The sequence below is a fragment of the Manacus vitellinus genome, unplaced genomic scaffold, assembly GCF_001715985.3.
Source record: "Manacus vitellinus isolate BGI_N305 unplaced genomic scaffold, ASM171598v3 scaffold_7_pilon, whole genome shotgun sequence".
Classification (NCBI taxonomy): Eukaryota; Metazoa; Chordata; class Aves; order Passeriformes; family Pipridae; genus Manacus; species Manacus vitellinus.
Genome location: NW_021940813.1, coordinates 654615 through 681224, shown reverse-complemented (window position 1 = coordinate 681224; position 26610 = coordinate 654615). Strand labels below are relative to the sequence as shown.

General features: G+C 41.5%; 1 protein-coding gene across 1 annotated transcript; it reads right to left on the bottom strand.

Moving 5' to 3' along the window:
• Nucleotides 1–1425: 1425 nt before the first annotated feature.
• BACE2 (beta-secretase 2) lies at nt 1426–26411 on the bottom strand. Its single transcript, XM_029964736.1, has 9 exons — nt 26403–26411; nt 26054–26142; nt 19033–19249; nt 17325–17453; nt 15964–16098; nt 12725–12826; nt 9169–9318; nt 7840–8008; nt 1426–2714 (listed from the first exon to the last, which is right to left on the bottom strand). The coding sequence occupies exons 1-9, from the start codon at nt 26409–26411 to the stop codon at nt 2461–2463; spliced, it is 1254 nt and encodes a 417-aa protein (XP_029820596.1). The 3' UTR covers nt 1426–2460.
• Nucleotides 26412–26610: the final 199 nt, after the last annotated feature.

Below are 26610 nucleotides of genomic sequence, written 5' to 3'. Positions count from 1 at the left end.
TCCCAGTAAATTCCTTCCTAAAACTCTTTGTGGTAAGGAGATAGGAGGGGCTGGGGTGAGGGAAGCGGTGATGAAACCTTTTAATAGGAAACAAGTGTTGTTACTTTCTGAATTGAAAAAGGGTTTATTGTTTAACACTGTATCAATTCAAAATTCAGACTGTTTCTGTTTGAAGAAGAAGCATTACTTCTATCGCCATACTGTAGAAAAAGAAGGAATACGACTTGAAAATTATTTGTTATGTGTAAAGCCAAACCCAGGAGGACAATATGGAACTCAAAATCATAGTTATGAGATATTAAGAGATATGGAAAACGGAACACTGGGAAAATAGCTAAGCTCTGTGGTTTCTTATATGTCTTGTGGTTCACAATTTTTCTCCTCTTAAAAACCAAGAGGCAGAGGAAGAAAGAGACAAACTCAAAAATTCCCGTCTGTTTCCAACTCCGAATTCCAAGAGAAATAATTTTCAGACGTTGGATCAGCACATCAATTATTTCACTCTTTTGAGCCAAGCAATCTGAGAGTGCAAGTATTAGAAGGGAAAGAAAACCACAGGCCCTGCCAGTTATGATGTGAAACACACAAGTTAGTTAAAAATACCCCCGCAGTGTTTTATTTTCACACACATGACGTGCACCTCTGTAAATGCACCACTCCTGAAAAAAACCCCTCAGAAATCTTTCCTTATTCCATGCAGAGTCAGATGCAGTGTGAATCAGAGAGCTATGTGAAGGGATTATAGGCAGAAAACTGTCTAGGCAAGGCATTGGGAAATTCAGAGTTAAGCTTCCTTTTTTTTTTTTTCTCTCCTGGTTTCCCACATGGATATGCAAACTGCTCTGCTATCAGAATGCAAAGGAATAACTTTTTCCTTTTTGTCATATATATAAAAATACCTCCCAAGATAACTAATAGTTATCAGTGAAATCCTCAGCCTTGCATCGTTTATCTTTCAAATCCAAACACTGGCCAGTGTTACAGAGAAGCCATGGAGGTCCTGCAATGCTCACTGACTAGAGACAAGAAAAACTGTCCTATCTGCAAAGAAAAGCCCAACTTCTGACCCCAGCATTAAGATCTGCACTTGCAGAATAGAAAGCTGGTCAAATCTACTCCTCCCTGCTCTCTCCCACTATTGTTCTCAGTCTTACCATATGTTTGTTTTCAGCCAGTCAGTCCACACACACTTTTCATTTGATTGACACAGCGGTGAAGCTAAAACTAAACACCTCCAACTGCTGCTCGAGTTGGAAAACAAGCCAGTATTAAGACTTTCATTTCATGGCCTGTCCATAAAGACAGATACTTCTCTTTTGAACTCATAGTTGCTGAGCTCGGCCAAAAAAAAAAAAAAAAAAAGGTTGTCTTTCTTATTTTGTTGTTTCCTTTTAGTTACACACTCACTGGAAATAGAGAAAGACATCACAGAACACAAACCTTTGCTTTATTGCCTGCCCATACATATGCAGATCAGCCTTTTCTAGGTATCAGTCAGCCTCAACTCAAAAAAACCAAACAAACTCCCACAGGAGGGGGAAAACTGAAAGGCCTTTTTTGTTTTGTTTTGTTTGTGCACCAAAGTGGAAAGTCACGAAGTACTAATTTTTATAAAATCCAAAGAATTCAAAGCCAAGTAGTTCCATTTGGTTGGATGGAGCATCTTGTGCTTCAAGACCAGTCCTAAGCCACACGCTCACCAGTGGTAGCATCCTTGTGAATTAAGAGAGGTAGTCTTGTTTTACACTAAGGCTGAACAAGTTTGTTTACCCAGTTTTCACCACCTCGAGCTGTTTCGTAACACTCAGGGAGGGTGACCCTCTCAAGTGGCAGCAGTGATCTTGAGGAGAAGAAACCACAAACCAACATTTCCTCTTGACCTCACTTGCTTTTCTCTCTCTGCTGCTTACTTTTCTGCCTGACTTTTCTCCCTCCCCCGCACCATAAGCACAGTTTCAAAATAAAGTGGTGTAAACAGAAAGCAGGATTCATTTAATGCAATTAATAAGAAAGATTATTAAAGTTTTTTTTTTCTCTTTTTCTACAGTCAGGGCTGGATTAGTTAGAAAATACTGACAGGTCCTTTTGTTGTGAAAGAGAGATGGACAATTTTGTTCAGACAGTGGAAGAACATGATGGTGTGGTTTTTTATATATATTTTTTTTAAATCTTTTTCTTTAGATTTTTTTTTAAAGAAGGTACTGTTGAGAGCATAAAGTGTCGTTGCACTGCAGTAGCAAATCCAGTACCGTAGCACTTCAGAGGTGGTTAACAGTGCTTTGGTTCAGAATCAGTGTTAGAAAATAAAGCTATAAAAGTTACGATGCAGGATATTTGGTGGGATTTCAACAGCAATTTGCAATGGACGCAGAAAGGACCGAGGCATTGGCTTCTTCCCCTTGGCAAAGTTCTCTGTTCTTTGTTGTGTTGGGAGTCCCAGGTTTTTCAGGATCAAGTTTCTCACTTCCACCGGTGACGCACCAAGGAGGATTCGTCATTGACCACGTCATTGTCCGTGTAGCGGTGCTGGCACCGGGGGGGGATGAGCAGCAGGATGATCAACACCAGGAGGATCACTCCACACAGGCTCATGAGAGCATAGGAGGCAATCCACAACACGGGCTCGTGGAAAGAAACGCTGGAAACACAGTTGCTCGCAACATCTGCTGTTGTGAAAGGGCCTTCAATCTCAGAGACTGGAGAGCCATCGGCTTCTGAGAAAGTGCAGAAAGAAAAACATTAAGTCTATAGACAACCTTAAGTCTACAGACACCATTTAAAAGCAAATAACAAAGAGATCTAGCCTAAATACCTGTATATCCCTTTCCCTCCATCACCATGCATCTCAGCATACTCATGTTTTATTGCATTTCTCATTGCAACAAAAATGCTGCAATCCCATGTTTATAAAAACGGAATCTGAAGCATAAGGAGACTGTGACACTCCCACATCTACACAAGCTGTCTATGAAAGAACAGACATTTAAATCAGCTCTGCCACAGCCACAGTCAGAGCCCAAACCCCTGGATCGCTTTTTCCTCTCTGGACTAACCTTTCAGAAATGTCTGTTTAAATATCCTACAACATCTACACTGGTGTAGGTCAGAGCCAGGGCAGTTTTTGTTTGTTTCTGCCATTTCCAGCAACTGGAAAAGTACCTCAGATGATTGCTGTGCCTTCTGTGTTTGCTGTTTCCCAGGGTCTTAGGGAGCAGCATGCAGGTTCACAGGCTTCACAGACACCTTACAGCACTGCACCCTAAATATGAGGTGCAAGGTGGAAAGCAGCACAGACACTCTTGTGGGAGGAGGTGAAAATTCAGAAGGAAGGGGAGGTGAGGCAGGAGAGCTGGGTGACAGCTGTCCAAAAAGGGGAACGGTGTAGAGGAAGGTCAGTGTCAGGAACGAGGAGCTGGAACATGAAGGAGCAGCGCTGTTGGGCAGGGAGGGAGAACTAACCAAGCAGCTCAAGAAATGACGACAAAGCTAAGGCAAGAAGCACGAAGGGGTGCCCTGGCAGCTCGGTTTTTGAACAGCCATCCATCTCAGCAGCATCACAGACTGTGTGATTTTGTTTCATTACCACCACAGCCCCCTACTTGTCAAACCAGGATGTGCTAAAAAGGGTTATGCTGCCCATGGTTGTCACAGAAACCGTGGCAGGCACAGCCAAGTTCCCCTGAGTTGTGGACAGGGCTGAGGGTGCTGGAATGGCAGAGCAAGTGAGTTGCCCTGGGGCAACAAAATATTGGGAGCATTTCATACCTGTGGGTGTGTGGCAGGGTAAAGGATGGACACCTTTCAGCTTGCTTGGGGTAGCAAGGAGTCTGCAGTTAGCGCTGTCTGTATATTTTAACAAGTCTTCCAAACAGTTGTAATCCACTTCTCTAGTGCTCAAGACACATTTGAGCACTTTTTATAAGGGTCTCAGTTCTACTTGTCCTGCTTGATTTCTTTTCATTTTATAAACAGACACACTCTTGCCCAATTGTAAGTGATCCCACTATGAAAACAGTATCTCTTATTTACACAACTCAGTCATGACTGCTGAAACCGTGTTTAAAGAGATTAGCATAAAATGCCCCTTGGAAGGAAGTGTTTTGCAAAGGCAGGAAAGGTGGACTTTAAGGTTCTTTGTGGACAAACAAATGCAGAACAGGTTGGTTGCTTTACCTGCATACATTTCAGCTGGTATTCAGTCCCTGGCCTCACAACACTTTGCATCACTTTTAAGATTTAGCTCTTGTTAGACTTAATAATTGTGGGCTGGTGCTGCAGCTCGCAGATCAGATGGAAAACCAATCTATCATAATGAAAAAAAATGCCCAAAAAAGGAATTTCTGTAGGATTACCCAACTGAACCAACTCCTTCTCCAGCTGTAAGTGTGGGAAGACTCCTTTAGCAGCAATACACAGTTAGAGTGGACTAAGGCTGCACCCACAGCACCCTGACACTGGTGAACACCAAACACAGACCCTCTAAACTTATCAGATGGTAAAAGACTGCCTAGAAAATCAGTGGCAGAAATCCTTTTTGTTCAAAGTCCCAGGATTGTGCTTTGTCTGTCCTGCCATTGTTTCTTCTGGACATCTCACCCTCTCACCCCCTCTTTCACTTGTCTCTATGAAGTGCTGCAGCAACAAGGCCTAAGTATTACTACTTAGTAGTATTTTGGAGAAGTGGAGAAAAAAAAAAAAGGCAATACAATTTTTCCACCTTGGAGAGAGCTTTGAAAATAAACAGTCTCTAATTATTCATTATTTGCCTTGAGTGCAATAATTACTCCTATTAGAAAAGACAATACAAAACTGTTGCCAAAGTGGCTGACGTTTTAAATTACATTTTGAGAATGTCTGATAGCAGCACAGCTTCTGATTTCTTCCCTCCAAATATAAAAAAGTTTTCCCTCACACTCCATCCCCAGAGAAATTGAGGGGAAATTTGCCTAAATTGTTCAAACAAGCCCTGAACATAAACTACCAGTCACAGGCATTTAGAATATTACACATTAACTGAATTAGGATATTTTGGTGTATTTTCCTAGAACACCTGGTGATAGTTACCTACAATACTTTCATGACCTTGAATAAATGAGATTTTCTTCATTACTGATGATTACAGCACATGAAAGGCGCCTCTGGAAACATGCTCTTTTCTAACATCAGTGTAGAACTTAACACACCCACACTCACTAACTAACTTGGGTGCTTTGCAAAGGAAGCAAACCTGGAATTAGATCAAATTTATCTAAAAATTATGAAGTGCAGCTTGGAAGGGGCCCCTGGAAGTCACTAAAACTAACTCATGGATCTGAACATCCTGTCTCAAGAAGGGACCTGATCCCAAAACCTTTTCTAGTCATCCTGTAAACAAGTTATCAAAAGGTAAATTGAAACTCTTTGCCTGAGTAAGTCTTACAGGGTTTCACATACTGAGGAAAAAGCAAGTTTCTTTTCCTGCTACAGTGAAATAGCTGCAGCCATCTATCTAACTTTCCTCATTCTTGGTGTATCCTGGAGAATGAAAATGGTCCAAGGAGTGGTGTGGGATAAACCAGTTCTTATTTGTAGCCAAGCCCCAATAATAACTTGGGAGTTGTTCCCATGATTTTTGCATTCAGCGGGTACCAGTTTAACACCTTATAAAAACACGGATTTAATTTAATGTTAACACTAAGAAAGCATAAGGTCATTGCAAAGCCACACCGAATGGCCTTTTACATTTCCCTGTTTCTGAAGATTTATGCCCCCAGCAATTCAGTTTGACTTATGCCCACGGACAGCCTTAAAAAGCTCCAAATAAATTACATTAATGTAGTTGCTATGGAGGACAAGGTTGGCCTCCACAGGAAGCCAGTTAGGCAGCTTAATCCCTCACACTGCACCGACACTCACCACTCACAGTTGTGGGTCTCTGATGGAAGTAGAGTTAAATATGGAAACCACAAGCTGCGAAGGAGCGAACTCAGAATAACTGGCACATCCAGCAAAATGTCAGTGGAATGTGACAAATCAGTGTATCTTGCCTCAGACAGTCATCTGACTCCTCAGGAAGCTCAGTTCCCGTGATGCTTGGTTAGACATATGCACGGAACGTGGACAGAGAGACGAGGAGGAAACGTCTTCCAGCACCAGCTGGGTCCAGTCATGTGCCCAAGCTCACGTAAGTTCCAACTGCATTTCTCTCCAGCAGTTCTTCCTCTCCAGACAAGCCTGGCAGAACCACATGAAGCGGCCAAACTATCTTCCAGGTAGCAATGTTAACACTAAGGTGTTTTTATTGTTGTGGTTCCCCAATTATTTTTCCCTACAGAGGAGTGCTGTCACAGCAGTCCTCGTGCCCACCAGCTGGCTCCTATCCCCTGCTGACCGTCACACCTCAGTCAATATGTCCTGTCAAAATGCTCCACTAATGGCTGCAGTGTGACAGGGACAGGAGGCAGCTCTGCACTTGCTAAAACTGCAACAAGGAAGCACAAGGAAGAGTGAAAGGCAGGAAAGCCTGGCCTGCAGTATTTGTCTAGTCACACTCTCCTGCCAGGTGCATTCAAAATGTGTCTTTCATCCCTGCACAGTACCTCCATTGAGCAACCCATATCAATATCTGGATTTTCTTCCACAGCAAGCTCAAAACTGACAATTCTGAACCCATTCACAATGGAGACATTGCAAAAAAATAAAATAAAACAAAACAAAAAAAGGTAGTTTTAAAAATGCCCTACAGCTACAACTTGGCCAGCTAGCATTTCTCTTCCTCGCCTCTATTCCCTGGCTGCATTAAGCACTCAAATCCTTACTATCCCTACCCTCTCTAACACAAACACTGGAGATTAAAGAAGCACTGTCAGGCCTAGTCCTTTTCTCATGCAAATCTCAGGTGACACAAGGTTTTTCAGGGCATAAGCCACTCCTGTTTGGGACAGAGACTTGCATATGGGTGCACGTCCTTTCCCTCCTCTCCCACTTGTATGTTCTTGTGATGCCAAAGCAATGCCTGAACAACAAGGCAAGGAAACCCCAAACCCTTTGGTTTTAGCTACTCTTGGTGAGGTAAGAGAAATGATGAAAGAGAGAGAAAGTTAACCAGCACAGTAAAATCAGCCAAAAGTTATCACGGAATCACAGAATATGCTGACTTGGAAGGGATCCACAAGGATCAGAGTCCAACTCTTAGCCCTGCATGGGACCATCTCCAAGAGTCATGAGCTCTTTCACATCTCCTTAGCAACTAATTAAAAAACTTATGCCTTTCTACTTCCACTGACAAAACCATTTGTTTAGAACCACATAAACACCACAAGTCTTAATGTGAAATGTGAATATGTCCCATTTTCACCTCAGCTCTTTCCTTGTGAATTTCCAAGAGGCTGAAGAGGCTCAATTTACATTAAGAGTAAAGAGTGAGTAAGGTACTTCACTGCACACTGCAAAAGTCAGTTGAAGAATCCATTTATCCACAATTTAGAGCAGGAGCTACACAAAAATGAAGCTGCCTTAAAAACAGGGACTCATCTGATATAACTGTTGGGGAAACTGCACACACAGACAGATGTCTTGGGAAGATCATCTCTGTGAGAGGGAAGAACACAGTGAAGGTACCCAGAGCTGAGGGCTGATTCACTTCATGCCAGAAGACTGTTGCAAAACAGCTTTTTTTTTTTTTTTTTGCTTTTTTTTCCCCCTTTCTTTGAAGTGTGAATAGCTTGGAATTGCTCAAAAATATTCTCTTCACACTCTATGAGTAACCACACTTTTCCCCATCAGGTAAGTGGCAAAGGTGTTCCTCTGAGACAGCAGGGGTTTCCTCACTCACCAGGTCCTCAGCAATATTTCTCTTACCTGCACAGGGACTCACTGCAAAGCCCACTCTCCTCTGGGCTCTGTCAAATATTACATAGAAGCCTTCCATGACTGTAGCACCAATAACCAGAGCGTTTGTGGAGGAAGAGATGCCAAACCGGTAGCACTGCAAATTCTCCCCTATTCCGAGGATGGGTTGGATATAGAGCTATTAGAACAAACAAACAAAAGATCCAGAGTGTAAGAAGTCACACCACACAGTAGTCAGAAGTTCAGTCCTCTTGGTTTTTATAGTCAAGCACTCAAACCCCGCTGGAATTAGAGAATTAACAGGGGCAAAGTTTTCTGTGCAGGATTTAAAACTGGTCGAAGCTCACATGCAGGTGAGAGGTAAAGCTCTTGGATTATAAGCTTAAATTTGAACACAGTCAGTCACCATGTGAAGGTCCACAGCAAATTCACAAGAGCCCCTTTTTCCTGTATTTTCCATAAGGGAATGATAGCTGAGAAAGAACTTGGGATATGAACTCAAATGAGAGAATCATTTTATTATTTAAAAAATTATCGGGATGGAATTGTTTCAGAGAGGATTCAGTATCAGCTTCAAGGCTCTAGATTTATAAATTCAAGTCACATTTTGCCCCCTGTCTCCTCTGGGAAGATGAATGACTGCCAAGCTACATGATCAATACAGAAAAAGTTTATCATAAGGCTTTACTATATTTCAAGTTAAAATGTACTTAATAGGTTCATTCTCTCCTTTGCTCCTGCTGTCCCCTGAGGTAAAAGACTATTAGTAATGTTAGAGGATACCAGCCTGCACTGCAAACCATACTGGGAGGGGAAGCCAGAGAGGAAAAATAAAAGTAGCACATTATATTCTAAAAGCTGGCATGGAATATTAATAAAAGATAAACCAACAAAGTTACAGAAACTGGTGAAGAGCTCACAAAGGGTCACTGCCAAGATTTTCATATTCAGAAGAAGTGCTCCAACTCAAAATGCCACAAAAAACAAATCAATTTGCTTCCCAAACGGAGAAGATCAAAATGAGCAGAGACATTCTGTATTGACATCTGATGTGGCTCATGAAAACAAAGCAAAAACTTGCCTGTTTTTCCTGACAAATTGAAAAAATCATTCTCAATTACATGGACTGCACTGAGAGGGAAACTGCTTTTCTTTCTCAATTTTAGGTTTGAAAAGTTTGTTATTTTCCCTATTTAAAACCTGATTAAAAAAAAGATTTCCCTTGTATGCAATAAACCAGTTCTCCATTACTGCTGAAAACAGCTCCTACTTTTTAAGAGCATGTGCTTTATGATAGTAAAAATAAATGCATTGTGAATAAACAAAGAAGGTTGAGACCTGTGGTAGGATAGAGATCCGAAACGACCTACTGGAGTTTTCATCCCTCAGGTAAATGGAGAGTTTGGGAAATAAGGACCAGGGTCTTTCAGTTTTATCCCAGCATGCAAGCTGGGAACCAGTCCAGAAACCAGAAGAGAATTCCTGTATCTATTAAAAAAAAAAAAGGGGGGAAAAAAAGAAAAAAAAGGTGATACTTACATATTACATACATTTTGATAGATTTTTTTTTTTAAGTGAACACTACCACTATTTGATACTTCTTCCATTCCCGTGGAGAAATTCAAGCATGAATGCAAATCTGAGCTGCTTCTTTAAGGGTCAAAGCAAAAACCCAATCCCCAACACCCAAACTGAGGTGTGCCATAGCCCAGCACGACTTGGAAGAAGGGGGAAGAGGCAAAATCAAGGTCAGCCCCCCCTCTCCTCCCCGTTTGTGTCTCATTACTTTCACTGCTCCAATGAACATGTGTGAGGCATCAATGGGCTTTCAGTGTCTCCCCACCTCCTCTCTGACCAAACACCAAGGTTTTGAAGCAGCAGACACTTCGTAAAAAACACAATCCAAAACACAAACCACATGAATATGTAACGAAGCGACGACCCTTCCTCACATACCTCAGCTTCTTACTCAGCTTTCAGGGTTTTGAACCCAAGGGCTAAGCCAAAAATCTCCTGGCATCTAAGGGAATCAAGTCAATGGGAAGAAAGGTGACCCTCTGCCTCTTTTGCTGCCCCATCACTCAGTCCCAGTAAAATCTGACATGCCTTTGAAATAAGGCTGATTAACAGTACTTTGTAATATATCCATGGAACTAACAAAGCAAAAAGCAAACCCCTACAGAGCTTGTTTGGCCAAGACAAACATCTTGCCTAATGCTGTTGCACCCTGAAGCTGACCTGCTGCCAGATCAGAGCAAAGACCTTCCTTGTTTTACTGCATTGCTTTGTGCTGGTTTTCATTCCCCCATGAAGCAGCATTCAAGGCAGTGTCTTGTTCTGAGCCTGCCTGAAGCCAAAGCCTTCCATTTGGGTGAGAGAAAAAAAAAAAGAATGGAATCCAGCCTCTTTGCTCTCCTCACTTGTATTTATCTGTGATATTGATTATTTTGTAAACATCAGCTCGCACATTAGTTATATGGCATTGTACAGGTGACAGGTATTCAGCCCTCTCCACACACCTGCCAGTGAAATATTGGTTAGGGCTGCACAGAGACTTCATACTTTCAAGTGCTCATCTTTTTTCTTGGGTCAACAAGCACGGGCTCATGTAAACAAGGAGACTTAACCATCACAAACAGGCTGCTTTTACCCTTAAATCTCAATGCAAGCTTAAGTACATCCCTCAGCACAGGGCCTCTCACAGCTTAGTCCCAGGCCAGACCTGCTGAGAAATACAGTTCTCCTCTCTTTCCATTTTGTCATGAAAAGCAGAGCTTGTGATCTGAGAAAAACTGCCAGACAGCACCTAGACTGGGCAGACCAAGTGTATAAAGTGCTCTGCTTTAAGTCCCTGCTTTAATTTCCCATAAAGACTGCTTAATACATTGCATTTCTTTGCCTTACTTCTGTATGCTGAAGCAATGCATTGGGGAGATCTGAGTGTATGATACCTAAAGGGCTATTAAAATAAAGATTTTAGGTTTACTTGAACCTTCTTTTCTTCAGCTTATTAACTCAGCATTGTATTAACACTGTGAGCAGGCACTGCTCTGACTTCAGCTCAGTCAGGTGTAGAAGGTGCCACCCTTTTGTGGCTCATCTCTGCCCATCTATGAAAACCACCACCCTTCAAACCTAGCAAGAGCAAACTGCAGCTATAGCTGCTCCCTCAAAGACTTCAGCCCAAATAAGTCTGGTTTAAAAAAAACCACCTGTACCACTGAAGAGCACAAAGCTCACTGCCCTGTTTTTTAGTGGAGCTGAATAAAGGAATGTGCCACACACAGTTATCCCAGAATATCTGAGGGGGGAAATGACATCTGGCTGGGAAGATTGTAACAACCAAATAGGAGCAGGGACTCCTTACTTAACCTGGTCCACCTGTGGTCAGGGAGGGCTGTCTGCCTAAAGCAGATGATTTTATGTTTCAGTGGTACATATCCTGCCAGAAGCACAGAGGACTAAGAGTACAGTTGTGATGCTGCAGTACAGTTGCTGAAAATACCCATTTTTCTGACACTGTTCCCACACAGCCGGAATCCAATCCTTACATCCCTATGACTACCTTCTTATTTAGTAGACTGCTTCCTTTTTTTTTTTTTTTAGAGCTGTGAAAGTAAATTTTGGGGTGTGTGGAGGAAGAGGGGTACAGCAGGGAGATCCCTGGGATTAAAAAGAAACCCTGAAAAAGAAGAGTTAGTTTATGCATTTTTAATAGGAAGAGCAAAAACCATTGAGCAGAGTGAGTGAGTTGTTCCCCTCTAACACCTTATTGATCAGTCCACTATTCACATGCCATGTCCTGACCAGCAGCAGACTGTGAACCACTGGGACCCACTTCATGGGATGCCCCATCCACAAGGTACCATCACAGGGGCTCTGGGGTGGCTTCTGTCAATTCCCCCCCATCGACTGAAATTGGACATGTCAATACTGAAGTGTTTTGCAAAGAGAAGAACTTGTAACTGGCACATTTATTTCAGATATTGGACACCTGCAGGCAGTGAAGAACACTGCATGCCAAATCTCTGCTCTCCATCAGGTAGGAAAAGGACCTCAGTCTTGAATTATCAGCACACAAGACAATACTCTGTCTTTTGGGAAGCTGTTTACTGTTATTTCCTGTGATTTGCTACTGTCTGATTGTGAATCCACGACAAAAATGACAAAACTGTTCACACTGAAATACTTGGGATTTGTTCTTCATCTTTAACCTTGTTGTTCTCTTCCTTGTATTGAACAAAAATTTATGAATAGTTTTTATTAACCAGAAAATGCTGCTTCAGCTACTCTACATGCAGAGAACCATCCCCATGCCCTACTTCTAAAGCCCACTCTATTTCCAAAGAAAGATGCTTTTGAACATAAATAATTCAATAATGAAGGTCAAAAGCAGCTTTATTGATAGGAATAATCCTAATGAATGGCATTTATTCTAGACAGCAATAAGCATTATACTTGGAAAGGAATTGCTTGCAGCAGCAGGTTCTTCTACTTTAGAAACACTCTGTTTTGAATGAAAGGACTGATTTTTGCACTCTTAATACTTTGAATCAGAGCAACAGGGATTATGTCTGTGTTTCTGAAATGCTCAGAACAAAATATGCTGTCTCTGCCCTATTTCTGATGCGTTTCAATACAAATACTTTTGCCTGTACTTGAACCCCCCTTTTCCCTCCTCCCTTTCCCTTTTCACCTCTTCCTTTCCCTCTCCCCTTTCCCATCAGTCATTTCTCACTTATTAACAGGACTGGACCAGGTAAGATTCTGCTCCCCTCAGGTTTAAAACCTATGACTTGCAAGGCAGACAGCGAAGATGACACTCCTTTCAAAGATCACGGGATCATTCAATGGGAATCTCACATTTTGGGCAGATTTAATGCCATCAGCTTACCAGGGACGTTCGAGCTATTGCCTGCACCACAGCACTGAAGACTTTCTCTGGCAGACGAAGGAGTGTGGTTCCACTGTCCACTATTGCTTTATCAGCATTGTACTGGGGAGTGGAGAAAAAAAAAAAAAAAGGAGACTGTAGTTACTGTAATGCAGATTCCACTGTTTCATAACCATAACAAAGCTGTTCCTTTCCTTTTTTTTTTTTTTTTGGCAGCTGGCTTCCCAGACCTGCATGTCATTCCTGTCAGCAGCCCTCTCCAGCTGATAGCTTGAATTCAAATGAAGTCTGAGAGCAAAAGCAAGATACCATCAGCTTAGACACAAGAGTGAGTTTATCTGCAGCACTCAGGAAATTGCTGTGTGCCACCACAGCTGGTGCAAGTGGCCAACACACGCTGGAAAAAGAAGAAAAGCCGAGCCCCTCTCAGAGGGGGCAAAGGCACTTCCATGTTCAGTGCAGACAGGTGCTAAGCACACATGTCTAAGCCCTCAATCAAGGTCTCTGCCACCATGAACACAACTCACTACAGTCTAGACACTGTTTTAGTGGCTGGCATATTGAATTTAAGCGTAGTCAGAGAAAATTAGGCCTTAGTGTGTGTCAGTACTGGCTCAAGAGTACAAACACCACACCTTTCTCCCTTGGCTGCTGAAAACCACTGAAACACAGACAAAAGCAAGCACAAAGAAATTTCAAGTTTCAGTCTTGCTGCCTCAAAATCTGCACAAACCCCCCCTCCAAGTGAATATTTCTCTTATTATTAAAACCCTAACCCTCAGACTAAGAGATTTCAGCAAGTGTCAGATACAGTAAACAAGGTAAAAACTTTTTAAGAAGTAGAACTTTTTCCACGAACTCATTAAAAACTGGGGGGGGGGGAAAGAAAAAGAAGCAGTGACAGATGTTTGTATTAATTACTTTTGTTGCCAGCTTAGGCAGCAGGATTAATATAACTGAACAGTGACATGTTTATGGCATAATCATAGGACACAAGATAATATACAGCATAAGCTACTTAGGAAGAGGTCAGACAGCAAGTAAATTTAAAATATATTGGTTTAGATGTTATCAAGTCACATGGACATGGAGTCCCTTTAGTGAAGTGACAAAAATAAAACCCACCAAAAAGTAAAAAAGTAGGTCTGACAGCTATTTCTTTATTATTTTTTTTTTGGAAGAGCTGCTATAGGCTGCCATGCTGAGCTGACAGAAAAGCAAACAGAAAACCATTTATTATACACTCATAAACTTCTTTATATTTCTATTATACACTTCTAGATAGTGGAGAGAAATATCAAGGCCTTGTGGAGTCCATTGTAACAGACATGTACCACAAATACACAATCACTGCCATCCTTGGAAAACAAGCAGTTAGGAGGGTCAACCACTGACATAACCCATGGAAAATGCTGGGAGTAGTGGGATGGCTCAGCTAGGGACTAGGATTTTCATGCTGTGTACAGAGTGCTGGCAGCAACTTGCCTTCTTGGCCTTCCTGGTTAATATTTACCAGGGCAGCCTAAGCAGAGGGCACTCCCAGCAGCTCAGGACTTCTCCCAGCCCCAGCCTGCTGGGCTCAGGGACACAGCTGTGCTCCAGCACTGGACAGATTCCCAGCACTGAAGCAAGGGGACAACTTTTCCCTGGCAAGGAAAGGAGCAGCCTCTGGTGAAGGTTACAAATAATGTTCCATTTCCTAGAAAACAACTGAGAGGAGAGAGGGCGCATAGTTCACCGTCCCATGCAGATTCATGCATCCTCTGCAAGCTCCTAACCAGCCAAAATTTAATCACACCGGCTCCTTTTCACTGTTTTTCCTCTAAATTTTCTGTGGGATGATTGCCTGCCCTCAAGGGAGGCACAGTCCTTGTGCATAGGTGACCAGCGTGCTGTGCTAACACACACACAGTGTGAAAGCAAACCCTGGCTCAGAAAACAGCAACAATAACAGGAAACTTTTGTAACACACCGCTGGATTTTTAAGTGAGTCGTTTTCTGGAAACAGCACGGATTAAGCCATTAGTGCAAGGGCTACACCTTCAAAAACATGTTGACTGTTTTCAAAGGCAAGAAAGAAAAGCAAACATTCCTGTTAAGAGGACCAGCGGTTTTGCTTTCCTAGCAGTACCAACAGACAAAAGCATTTAAATAGACCTTGTTTTGCTTATTAAGTTGAAAGATGCTGTGACTAATTCTAAATAATTTATATGGCAATATGATTTCCATATTTTGTATGAAAATATAATATTCATGCACGTGTAATATTTTAATCATGAATTTCACTTAATTTATAAGAACTATAAAACCTTCAGAATTATCATGTCTGACATGGTTTAACCCCAGCCAGCACAACATCCCAATGATTTCCAGCTAAGAGCACAACTACAAGATAAAATCAGAATGTCTAACGAAATCGGGGCATGAAAATTACAGAACTAAAATCAAAACATGAACAGCAACAAGCAACAGTGAGAAACAGATAAAACACACACATACACAGACATCCTTCACAAAAAAAAAAAAAAAAAGAAAGAAATGGCTTTGGAATAAAAATTGCAACAACACAGAACATTATTCCTAATAAAAACAGAAAATATATCCATCAGGAATAATAACTGGCAAGGCATAAGAGATCAAAAGTAGATTACAAAAATATGAAATAAAAAAGGAGGCATAGGTTGAGAACTTTAAGGAGCATCCCAGGATAACAGCTGCCACTGCCATCATGAATTATGTACTCAGACAGCTCTACAAGGGTCAGTCCAAAATCTCCCCTTTTCTTTGTTTGACCAGAACTGCTTTAAACCCATTTGAATTGATTTTGCTGTAGGAAAACCACATGCTGTAGTTGTTTAAAGACTCTTGTCTCCTTGAATCATTGTACCATCTTCAGTGTTTAGACACCTTTGTTACGACTGGAACAACCCCAGAGGCTGAGTCCTCCCAACCCACAGCAGCCTGATTCTCAGTGGACTGTTGGCTTAAAAATTATAGCTTAGTTTCCAAATTACTGGAATATTATCAATGAGTTTTAAAGTCCCCTGTGAAGCAATTTTAGCATGTTTGATGCACACCCTGAATTTCACACAGCTCACTCATTTCTTTGCAAAGTTACCAGTTATCAGAGGAGACCGTGATACACATCTGCTTGCAAAGACCCAAACTGATCAATCAGGTGGGTTTTTTCTCAACCAAACTTGCATTTTATATAGACTGAAACACAGAATGGCAAATACCTCTCTGCAGTCCAGTTGGAGGTTCTGACCCCCAACCTCCAGTTTGAGAATTTCCACCTGGTAATACCACTCCTCTTTGATGGGTGTGTACCAAATATCCCCCGTGTACAGACTCGGTTCAATTCCACCCAGGACCTGAGGGAAAGGAGAAAACAATTAGCATGCTTTAAAATCCCAGAGGTTTAGCTTTGGGCCAAGTACATGCAGAAAGGGGAATATTTAATTGTGATACTCAAGGCATCGAAATTTTAATTTAGCATCATTTGTAAGGATTTTAGTCACAAGTTCATTGTCAATAATAAAGCAATATGAAACATCTAAACATTAAACAGATTGTGCCTCAGTCAAACAGAATTCCCATATTGGGCCAAATTACTAGCATCTTTATCTAAAAGCTCACACTGACTTTATTATGAAAGCTCCACGGTTTAAAATCAAAACAGAATCTTCAGGGCAATGTATAAAACAGGCAATGTATAAAAATGGGACAGAATATTAAACTTACACATGATGAATTTGCTTTATCAGATCAGAAAAGCTTTAATACTGTTCAAGAGCATTTCATTTTTCTTACACACATCCAAAATGGAATTTGACCATCTTGTCACTGATATCACTATTGGCTTCCATCAAAACTGAGGTTCAGGATGACTGGGAGCATCGTGGACTCTCAGACTTTGTACTGAACTAACTTAAGTGAATTCTCTCTTGGGCTTCACCTACATGAATAACATTTACAGTATGTGAATTCACTGCAAAATAACTATTTGTGATCAACGCCTGTGCTGATATACTTATTTCAGCATAATTTGGGAACGGTCATTCCAGCTCCCAATTCTAGATACATAATGGCCAATTCTTGGTCCCACTAAAACTGATGGAAAGACTTTCCAGAGTAACAACAAGCAGAAGATCTCATCTTCAGATTTTTTCCTTTAGCATGTTGTCAACAACAACAACTGAAAAAAAAAAAGACCCTTGATTCCTCTCCCCCTTTTCACATCATGTAAAAAAAAAAATTACTGTAACATTTTGATGAGATTAAACAAGTTTATCAGCTGAGTAAGGGACTACTCAGTTTGAGAAAGGTAGCAGAATCTGCCCTGAGGAAACACCACAACATTTATGTTTTCCTTTGTTGAAAGAAGAAAGGTTTGCTCAGATTTGAGAGAGAAAAAAAAGAATAGAGAATTAAAATAAATAAGACGCTTCAGTTTTGCCTAAGGGCTTAACTTTTCCTTGAAAAAACAGAAAACCTAATATATTTAAACATTAAATTTGGCAGAAGTAAAATAGTCACAGAAAAGAGGGGGAGAGATTAACAAAGATACATCTTCCCTCTCCGATTGACAGATACCCACAAGACTACCTCCGTTGGTACCACTTCCAGAAACAGGGAGTCCAGCACCACACATCTGCAAGGAGAAGATGTTGGGGATCTTTGCCTGCCTCACAAGAGAATCAAAGAAGGTCTCCACAGAGCTTGAAGGCTTGAAGGTGTTGAAAAACAAAACAAAAAGACCAAAAGAATTGCAGGATTCATTAAAAAGCTGCTTTGCAGAAATCAGCAAATCATTCAAACAAGACCACTTTTTCACGAGTAAACTGAATTTCTGACAACAAGGTGATGAAAGTTCTAGATATAATAAGTCATTAAAAACCCAGCATCTGTCATTTTTCTGTTTCTGTTGTTTTCAAAAACATTTTTACTCTTGACCACTGTCACTGTGGTTGCCACCAAATCCCTAAAGCACAAGAGTAATTTTCAATTGCCGTTTTCAAACTCAAACAGTGGGTTCAGGCACAAACTCTCACCGATGCTTTCTGGTAGGAAAAGGCTTTGGGTTATTAGAACAGACAAATGTAACTTGCCCTTCACGCTTTTCCATGGTTAAAAAGGCAAAACTTTGGGGTCAAGATTTTCAGTTTTTCAAAATAATTTAATTCTAATAAACTTCTTATTCAATGGCCCGTTAATTCCTCTTATTTCTTTTGAAGGACTTCATGTCCAAGCACGTTCACTTCAACTGACTGTGGCCAACAGGTTCCTCCCTACACTGCATGTCATGCTTTGCTTTGCAGTTATTCAGAGTATTGCAACCTCACTGTAATTCAGATTTCTGAGCACGTAGGTCTCATGATGGGCAGAGACCCTGGCAAGTGTGAGGGGCCAAGGGCTCTTACTACACAAAGACAGAGCAGCCCCAGAAGTCAACAACTCTTAAGTCTTTGGAAGAAGGGAAAAATCAACGCCTTGAGTACACTATTTGCCCGAACCAGAGTTTGAAGAGCAGCTCTTCCCTTCCTGTTGACAGTACATGTCAAGTCAACAGCAGAAATCAATACAAGGCTCACACAACCCTCGAATAAAGCAGAGTTGTCAGGCAGTATTGAATCATTTGTTCTAACTGGAGAGATCTCACTTTGTGATGTGTAAATTGAAAACTATGTCTATGAGGCATTCCAATCACATTTTCAGTTTTAGATTATAAGGCTATAAGCTTTAGTCTATAAATTTTGGGGTTTAATTTAAACTTCTACCTCAATTTCCTGCCCCCAGAAGACCGTGATGTGCTTAGCTCTATGTTCAGGGAAACATTGTGGTTAATATTTGTTATGAAATTATCCATCTATCCCCTCCATCCCAACTTCTACTTGATGAACAGAGAATGTCTTACAATGAACTGCCAAGGGCTTTGCCAAGTAAGTTCATCAGTCCATGGACAAGTCTTGAGGATTGTCATCAGTGCCCTAACAACACCCTTCACACATATCAGAAGACTTTAGACCCCTACTCTGGTACTACAAGCTCTGTAAAAGCTCATTCATTCCAGAGGAGCTAAAATTGGAGTTTTCATCACCAAAAAAAAAGCCGAAATCCTCACACGGGAATGCGGCACCATCACAAACCAATGAATTCTTTCAGGAACAACCATAAAAGATCCAGGAAAGAGTGGCTGGAAGGGAGGGAGCCTAATGCTGACAGATCATCTGCACACTTTATTTTAATTGTCACATTTCTGTTTATTGTCACTGTGAAAGACAGTCTCTGGGGAAAGGATGGTTTACCTTGGCTAAGGCGTCGTAGGCAAGGCCAAGAATCCCGTGCCATTTAACCCCAGGTAAGAAGAAGTTCTCTGACTCCAGGATGGTGGCAATGTTGATGGTGTAGCTGCCATAGATTCCTTTGGGCATAGTAATGACATCTGTACCCAGCACTCCAGTCCAGCTTCCTTGACTGTACTTAACTGTGACTTCAATCCCTTCAGATCTGTACGTGCTTGACCTTTAAAAGGAAAAGATACACTTATACACAAGCTGTTCATCCTCGATGCAAGACAGAATATATTCCACCTCAATTTTGCCCAGAGACAGAGAAAAAAAATTAAGCCTGCAAAATGTATATGCATACTGTCTGTAAAAGCTGTAAAATGCAGAAATAATAAAATCTCAAGGCCCTGTTTTTATCCAGGAGCCATCAATAACTCAACTCAAAACCCCTCTCCTTTTTTTTTTTTTTTTTTTTTTTTTAAATCTAAGGTATTATGTCACCTGGTGCAGCGTGTCCCTGACTCAGACTGGTCCATCACAATAGGAGCAACACTCTAACTGGAGAAGGAACATCTTAAGTGGTGTTAGGAAATGAAAAGCTGCTGAATTCAAATAAAAAAACTGAAATGCCAAGCTAACTGAATAGCTGTAGACTAACACCTCATTAATATCCTTAAAAGATCCATTTTGGGTAAATTGGAATGTTATTGTGAGTATCAGCAGTAAGACAGAGGCTTTCTAAATCTGCAGTTTGGTCTATCTATCAGGAAGCAAGCAGACTTGGATATTATTAACAAATGATTCACTGACTTGGAGGAGGAAAGGAAGGAATTCTTTCCAGACAAGGGTAGCAAATGCAAAGGAGTAGTTAAGTATGACAAGCAAAGGAAGGAACAGAATCCTGTTCAGAAGACTTAACACAAACGTTAGAAGAAATCTCAATAGATTTTTCCATTTAAAATCCTGTAATCCCTAAATACGGCAATCATATTCCACCCACGTCGTACCAAAGAGCTACAAAACTTTTAGATCCCTCACAATTTATCTTGGACTCCTTCCTTGGCATACAGCTTCCCCTTTTGAAGACACAGGTGACCACACCCAGTTCGTCTGAACAGACTTTTCTCTTGACATCTTTTTAAAAAATAAATTGGGGGGGATGTAAAATAATTTTATAACACCACTTCTACAAGTGTGTAGAACAAGAGCAAGGGTAGGTGATTTATCAGGTGTGGATATTTTTATCAACCCAGCTTTAATCTAACATCTGCTCTGACAGAAACATCCACATGAAGTGGGGCTTCACACTCCCCTGCACCTGAGCTCACCAGCACAAAATCAGTGTGATTTTGCCTATTATGGGGAATAACCTTTAGATGGCAACACAGACAAGTTCCATCCATTCAAATACCTTATCCTGAGGGACAATTTGGCCACATGGACCACACAACTGACTCTTCTCCTGGAAAAGGGAGGAAGAGAAGCCAGGCTCTAACCCAAAGTGCGTTTTGATACTCCCAAGACTTAACCTTTCAAGGGTTAACATCCCAGACAACAGAAATACATGAGATAATATTTCAAAAGGCATGAATTCCAGAGGTAGTTACTAGCTGTGTCTGGTTATTCCTACTGCTGTTTTACTTGCTGTGTAATTCTGCAATTGTATGATACACAAAGGAACATCTCTGCTCAGGCAGGGCCTTCAGAACACCTCTGTGATACTGGCAGTACATTTTATAAATCAAAATAGAGTCTGAATAATTAGTGACATAAGAGAAGGTGGGGGGAGCAGGAAATGAAAGGGAAAACACAGGGTTCTTCATGTAGAAAAGTGTCTGGCCGGGCAAGAGAAGAGGAAACATCTGAAATCAGAGAGAAAACTGAGTGCTGGGAGAATAAAGTGAAGCAAATCTGCAAATACAGAATGTGTGTGACTGGCAACAGCAGCAGCACACAGCTCTTGTTCTATAAGCAGTGACAGCCTGATGGATGAGCTGTGGGTCAGGACACAGAAAAAATGGGCTCATGAACTTTCCTGTGGAAAGGCAGGACAAGTCACCTCCTCATCCTTTGTGCCTCGGCTTTCCCACCTGAAGAAATGGATATGAAGATGCTCATCTCATTTGTAAACCTCACAAATATCACATTAAAGACAAGACCCTATTATTTCCCTCAAGGAGCAAAATACCTAGCATGGGAAGGGATCTCACATAATTCTTGTGGCACTAAATTATATTCTGTTCTGCAAAACCACTTCCTGCTCCATCTTCTTGCCTGTAATCAGCCACTCTGATTTTTTCACCTTTCCACCTCACTGATCTAAAGGAAGAAATCTTCTTTAGAGGTCAAAACTAGAGATTTGTTGTAATTCATGGCCTGAGTGTTTCAAAACAAACAGACAGCACAAAAAAGGAGAAAAATTACAAACAAGCTGTTTTGGCTGTGATAAGAAAGAAGAAATTCAACTCTTCCAGCAGAACAGAGTGCAACTTAGCCAGAAGTAAGGGAAAAGGTCTCCTAGACCATGGTGCTGTAGTGACCCTACTCCCTTCTCTCTCCCTTTCCCATTTTTTATCTTCTCTCGAGAGCAGCCAACAGAAACATGGCCCTCAAACCTCAAATGGATCTCAAGCCTCAGCAGTGGTTAATTTTCTCTTGCAGAGTTACTCCTCATTACTAGCATATAGCATTGAACAAAACAAATAAGGAAATAAATGAAATGACCAAAATGTTATTTCTCATGTCATGATTCCTCTGAAGGAAGCTCAACGTTGCAACAGCAAATCCACTACGTGCAGGAAGCCCTGCTTAACACCCACCTTGCCAAACAACTTTAGGACAAAGCAAATGTGAAAACATAACATAAATTATTGATTTTTTAACCAAGAAGTCCCATCTAATTTGCAGGGTTTCTGGAAGAAGCTTATAATTCACCCCGAACCACAAGCTGTACAGTGTACACAACCAAACTCAGAGCACCACACTGCAAGGCAGTTTATTTTGCTTGCTGGTATATAACTGATTGTATTACCTCAATTTATTGCCTTTATTTTTCTTACCTCCCTATCTCTTGAAAAGATCAACTCTTGAGCAGCTTGCTCCTGAACCTTCACATGGTGAGGCAGTAGTTCTCACACTGAAATAAAACTGGATGCTGTTGCTGAATACTGAAAGCCCTGGGTATGTCATGTTGACATATTGCTGCAGAGCCATCACAGATAAGTTGGGTTCAACCGTAAAAACCCCTTTATATGTCTGTTTAAGTATCTCTTTTATCATAAGTAGTGTATTCAACAAAACTACTTGTTATTTTGAGCAGCATGAGAAACAAGCACCATGATTTCTTTTCAGTTCAGGACAAATTGGGCTGTTTCGCAAAACCTTATACATTGTGGTGACTTATAGAGCATGATTATCAGAGCAAACTCAGAACTTTTCACAGCAAAGTTTTGTCAGAGCCACTCAAAAGCCCAAGTTGTAAAAGAGTTCATGATAACAGCTTTACTCAATTTGTACAGAAAGAGGTAGATAATTAAACTGCAGAGTTATACGACACAGATTATATGATACATGACATCATTTAACGAGCTAGTTCTAAAATTGCTCCAGGAGGGCTCTTTCTGAAAAACACACCCTCTGGGTCCTTTGAAACAAAGATAATGCCTTTCCTATGCACCCTCCTCAATTTCAGTCAAAAAACACTCATGCATTCCATTTCAGATTATGATCATCAGAATAAAATTAAACTAAGAGCGTGGCATCAGGAAATCCAGACCCATCACTCTCTTTCTCCAACACGACATTAATATTCTAATAAGCACACATCTATAAATCAGTCCCATTAACCTAACAAATTATTAATCTTCTTCAACTTGCAGCTTATGACTTTGGAAGCCACTCCATGACAATATAGGGAAAAACTGCAGGATCGATTACCAGACAAGAAGAAACCTCTTTATCTAATTTTGAAGTGTTGCACCTAGCGTGGAAGGAAAGTGCCCATAGGTCACTTTACTCATTTACACATGGGTAAAGGTCACTCTTGGGTGTGCACCCTCTGTGCAAAATCATGACAACCAAGTATGCAGGTTTGGGCTGGGCTACATTCTTCACAGCAGCTAGTACAGGGCTGTGGTTTGGGTTTGTGCTGAAAACAGTGTTGAATATAGAGATGTTTTTGTTATTGCTGGGCAGCTCTTGCACAGAACTGAGGCCTTTTCTGCCCCTTACCCCATCCCACCATTGAGCAGGTTGGGTGTGCATGAGAATTTGGGAGGGGACGCAGCCAGGACAGTTGACCCCAATTAACCGAAGGGATATTCCACACCATATGGTGTTATGGTCAGTATAAAAAGAGGGGGGAAGAAGGAGCTAGACATTCAGGGTTATGGTGTTTGCCTTGCCAAGTCACTGTCATGTGTGTGGGTGCCCTGCTTTTCTGGGGATGGCTGAACACCTGCCTGCCCACGGGAAGTGGTGAATGGATTCCATGTTCTGCTTTGCTTGTCCATGTGGCTTTTGCTTTACCTGTTAAACTGCCTCTTTCTCAACCCATGAGTTTTCTCACTTTTACACTTCTGATTCCCTCCCCAGTCCCAGTGGTGTGGGAATGGCAGAGGGGCTGTGTGGGGCTTAGTTGCCATCTGGGGTTAAACCACAACACCAGGGAAGGTAACCCAACTACTGGGAAAGGTTATTAATGTCAATCTCAAAAAGAGAGGAGCAGCAAAGACCAAGGAACTAGAGGTCACTGGGCTTCACCCCAAGTCACAAAACATCTCAGAGAACAACCTCCTGGAATCAGTTCCCAAGCACCTGAAGGACAAGAAGGGAATCAGGACAGATTGGGAAGCAACTGAAAAGGGCTCCAAAGGATTTGGGGTGATGGTGTACACTGGGCTGGATAAGAGCCAACACCGTAAGTCGCTCCGTGCATGCAGCGAACTCCAGGTCACACCTGGAAGGCCAGGACAACACATCCAAGGAAAATGCTCTCCCAGTGTGGTCAGCACAGGTGAGACCACACCTGGAACAGGCTGTGGACACCTGTGGGAACCCACTTCAACAGGGATCTGGCACAAGAGGGACTGGCAGAGGGTTACCAGGCAGGTCAGGGTCCACAAACACAGGACCCGTGATGAGGAGCTGAGAGGAGCTGGGCTTTGGTTTTGCAGACAAGAAGCTGAGGGCAGATCCCACAGCAGCTTGTCACAACTTGAAACACAGAAAGATGACACAGCCAGACCTTTCTCTGCACAAGGGCAACACCCACAAGTTACATTCTGTGAGGTTGAGGCTGGACAATAGGAAATATTTCCTCCATGGGAGAGTGTGGCCCAGCACTGGAGCACAGTGCCCAGGGAGAGCACGGATTCTTCATCCTCAGAGGTTTACAAGGCCTGGCTGGACTCAGCCATGGCTAACCTGATCTAGTGACAGCCCTACCTCATTTGGGATATGTGCGAGGTGACCCACAGAGATGTCCTGCAACCAGCATTTTTGAAACATCTGATTTCATTGGGGCAAGGATCCCTCCAGGATGACATTTATTTAAATGTATTTAAAATACTTAAAATGCAAGAAGCATGGTGTAGTGAGGTTCAATCATGCTAACAGTTGCACTTTATTCTGAGCACACTGTAGTACTCCATCAATCCAACACAAACCACAAACTCTTATTGCAATTGCTCCGGACTGTAATGTCTTGAGTTTGAATAATTTTGCAAAACATCCTTAACTAACTCTTCAGGGCCTAAATGTCAAGGTTTCGTTATTAACTTTATATCAGAGTTCTCAAAACACAGTGTACACTGAGAACACTGATCAGAGACTGTAACCTTCAAGTGATTTCACAGCCTTTCTCAGCACACAACCTTTACTGTAGCTGTTTCTAATGGTTTATGGTTCTTATGAGAGAGGCCTTGTCCTTCCAGTCTCAATAACATCAATTAAGAGAAAAGGGAGAAGGAATGTTTGTGCTTTAAATTCTTTGCAATTAGGTTTCCTCTAGGACTACATATGGAAGAGGATATCTGGCATAGAAAACTCTGCAGCAGTGCAGAAATAGCTTTTAAGTGCAAATTCTTGACTTTCCAGACCTGTAGCATATCAGAACGAGATGTGAAGTATCTTCATTAACAGGATATATGACAGGAGGTAAGGCTATTCTAGTAAGGAGCATGGAAATAATGGATTTCCCTCCAGCTCATCTTATTGGAAAAAAAGTGCAAAACCTCATGTTAAAGTACATAATGAGGTAATGGGAATGGTGATACTCTCCAGCCTCCCAGCCTTCCAAGTATTTTCATCCATATGCTTCAGCTAAAGATAGACACTGTGTTTTGGAGAAGTTTACCTGAAATAATTGAACCTAGAGAAGGGCCGAAAGGAAGGAAGAAAAGAGGGAGAGTGATTCAGACAGACAAAGCTGTGCTTGGCTGTGATTAATGTCAGCTTATGCTAAACACAGTAAATTTAGTGCATAACAAGCACCAAACCCAACAAAATTGTATTTTACAAATAACAAGATTCATCAGGGTCTGTCTAGATTATTAACTGATCAAGGCCCTTGAGCCAAAATAAACAACAAATTAGGTTTTGACTAACTAATTTTGCTTTTGGAAGTGATGTCAAGTAAACAGATACAATTAGTTTAATTAATTTAAATTAATTAATTTTTGTTTTCGAACAAAGGCAAAGTATATTTAAACTTTTAATTCCTTCCAAGACTATTCAAAGAAGAAATTGGCTGGAATTGGTGTGATTCTCTGCAGATAGTTTTTACCCTGTAGTCTTCTTCCTTTTTCTCCAGCTCTAAGCAGTGCTGTGCTCAGAGCTCAGCTCTGCTGAAATCTCTGGGACTGCTCATGATGTCAGGCAGGACTTTGCACCACGCGAGGCCAAAATTCCCATTCAGGCAACTAACATCCCACACTCACAGGATGCCACAGGAGCCCCATAAACTGCCTTTTCATCCTCTCTTGCGTGGAGGAACCAGAATCTAAAAGACACCTCAACCCAGCACAGAACAGGTACTTACAGCTCAGCATTGAAGTAGGAGGTGACATCAGGATCAGGCACACCTGCCACTGCAAAATTACTGCTCCCAGTGTCAACCAGAATATTTAACTGCCAAAACAACAAAAAAAAAAGAAATAAAAAAAAGGAGAGGTGATTTGCATATCCAATTAAACAAACAAACAAAAAATCCCATTACTGTTTCTGTCTAAACTACCTTCAGTTTAAAAGATCATGATGAACATTGCCCTGAGAAATAGATTTAGAGTCACTTTTGTGGGGAAAGATAATGTTGCTGCAGGCCCTTCAAAACAGCTGATCATGCTGAAGTGCTTTAAAATAGTCATGTTCCTGGAAGGGGGGAAACTTGCCAAGCCCATATTCGCACAGCAGATGAATTCCTGATCATCTCAGATTTCTTTTTTGGCCCAACCCATGCGTCTCAAAAACTTGGCTCATCCGGGACACAAGCTGAATTATGTACTGCTCAAAGCACTGTTTGCCTTAGAGCTTATGAGATGTCTAAGTAGGGACTGAGTGCAGGTCTAGGATAGAAATAAGGAGAAGCACCAAGGTGCC

Coding starts and splice junctions, on each gene's coding strand:
- BACE2 (XM_029964736.1), bottom strand. Junction 16,099..17,324: donor GTACCAACGGAGGTAGTCTT/GTGGGTATCTGT, acceptor CCTTTCCCTCAG/GTCCTGGGTGGAATTGAACC. Junction 2,715..7,839: donor TGCAGTGAGTCCCTGTGCAG/GTAAGAGAAATA, acceptor GCACTTTCTCAG/AAGCCGATGGCTCTCCAGTC.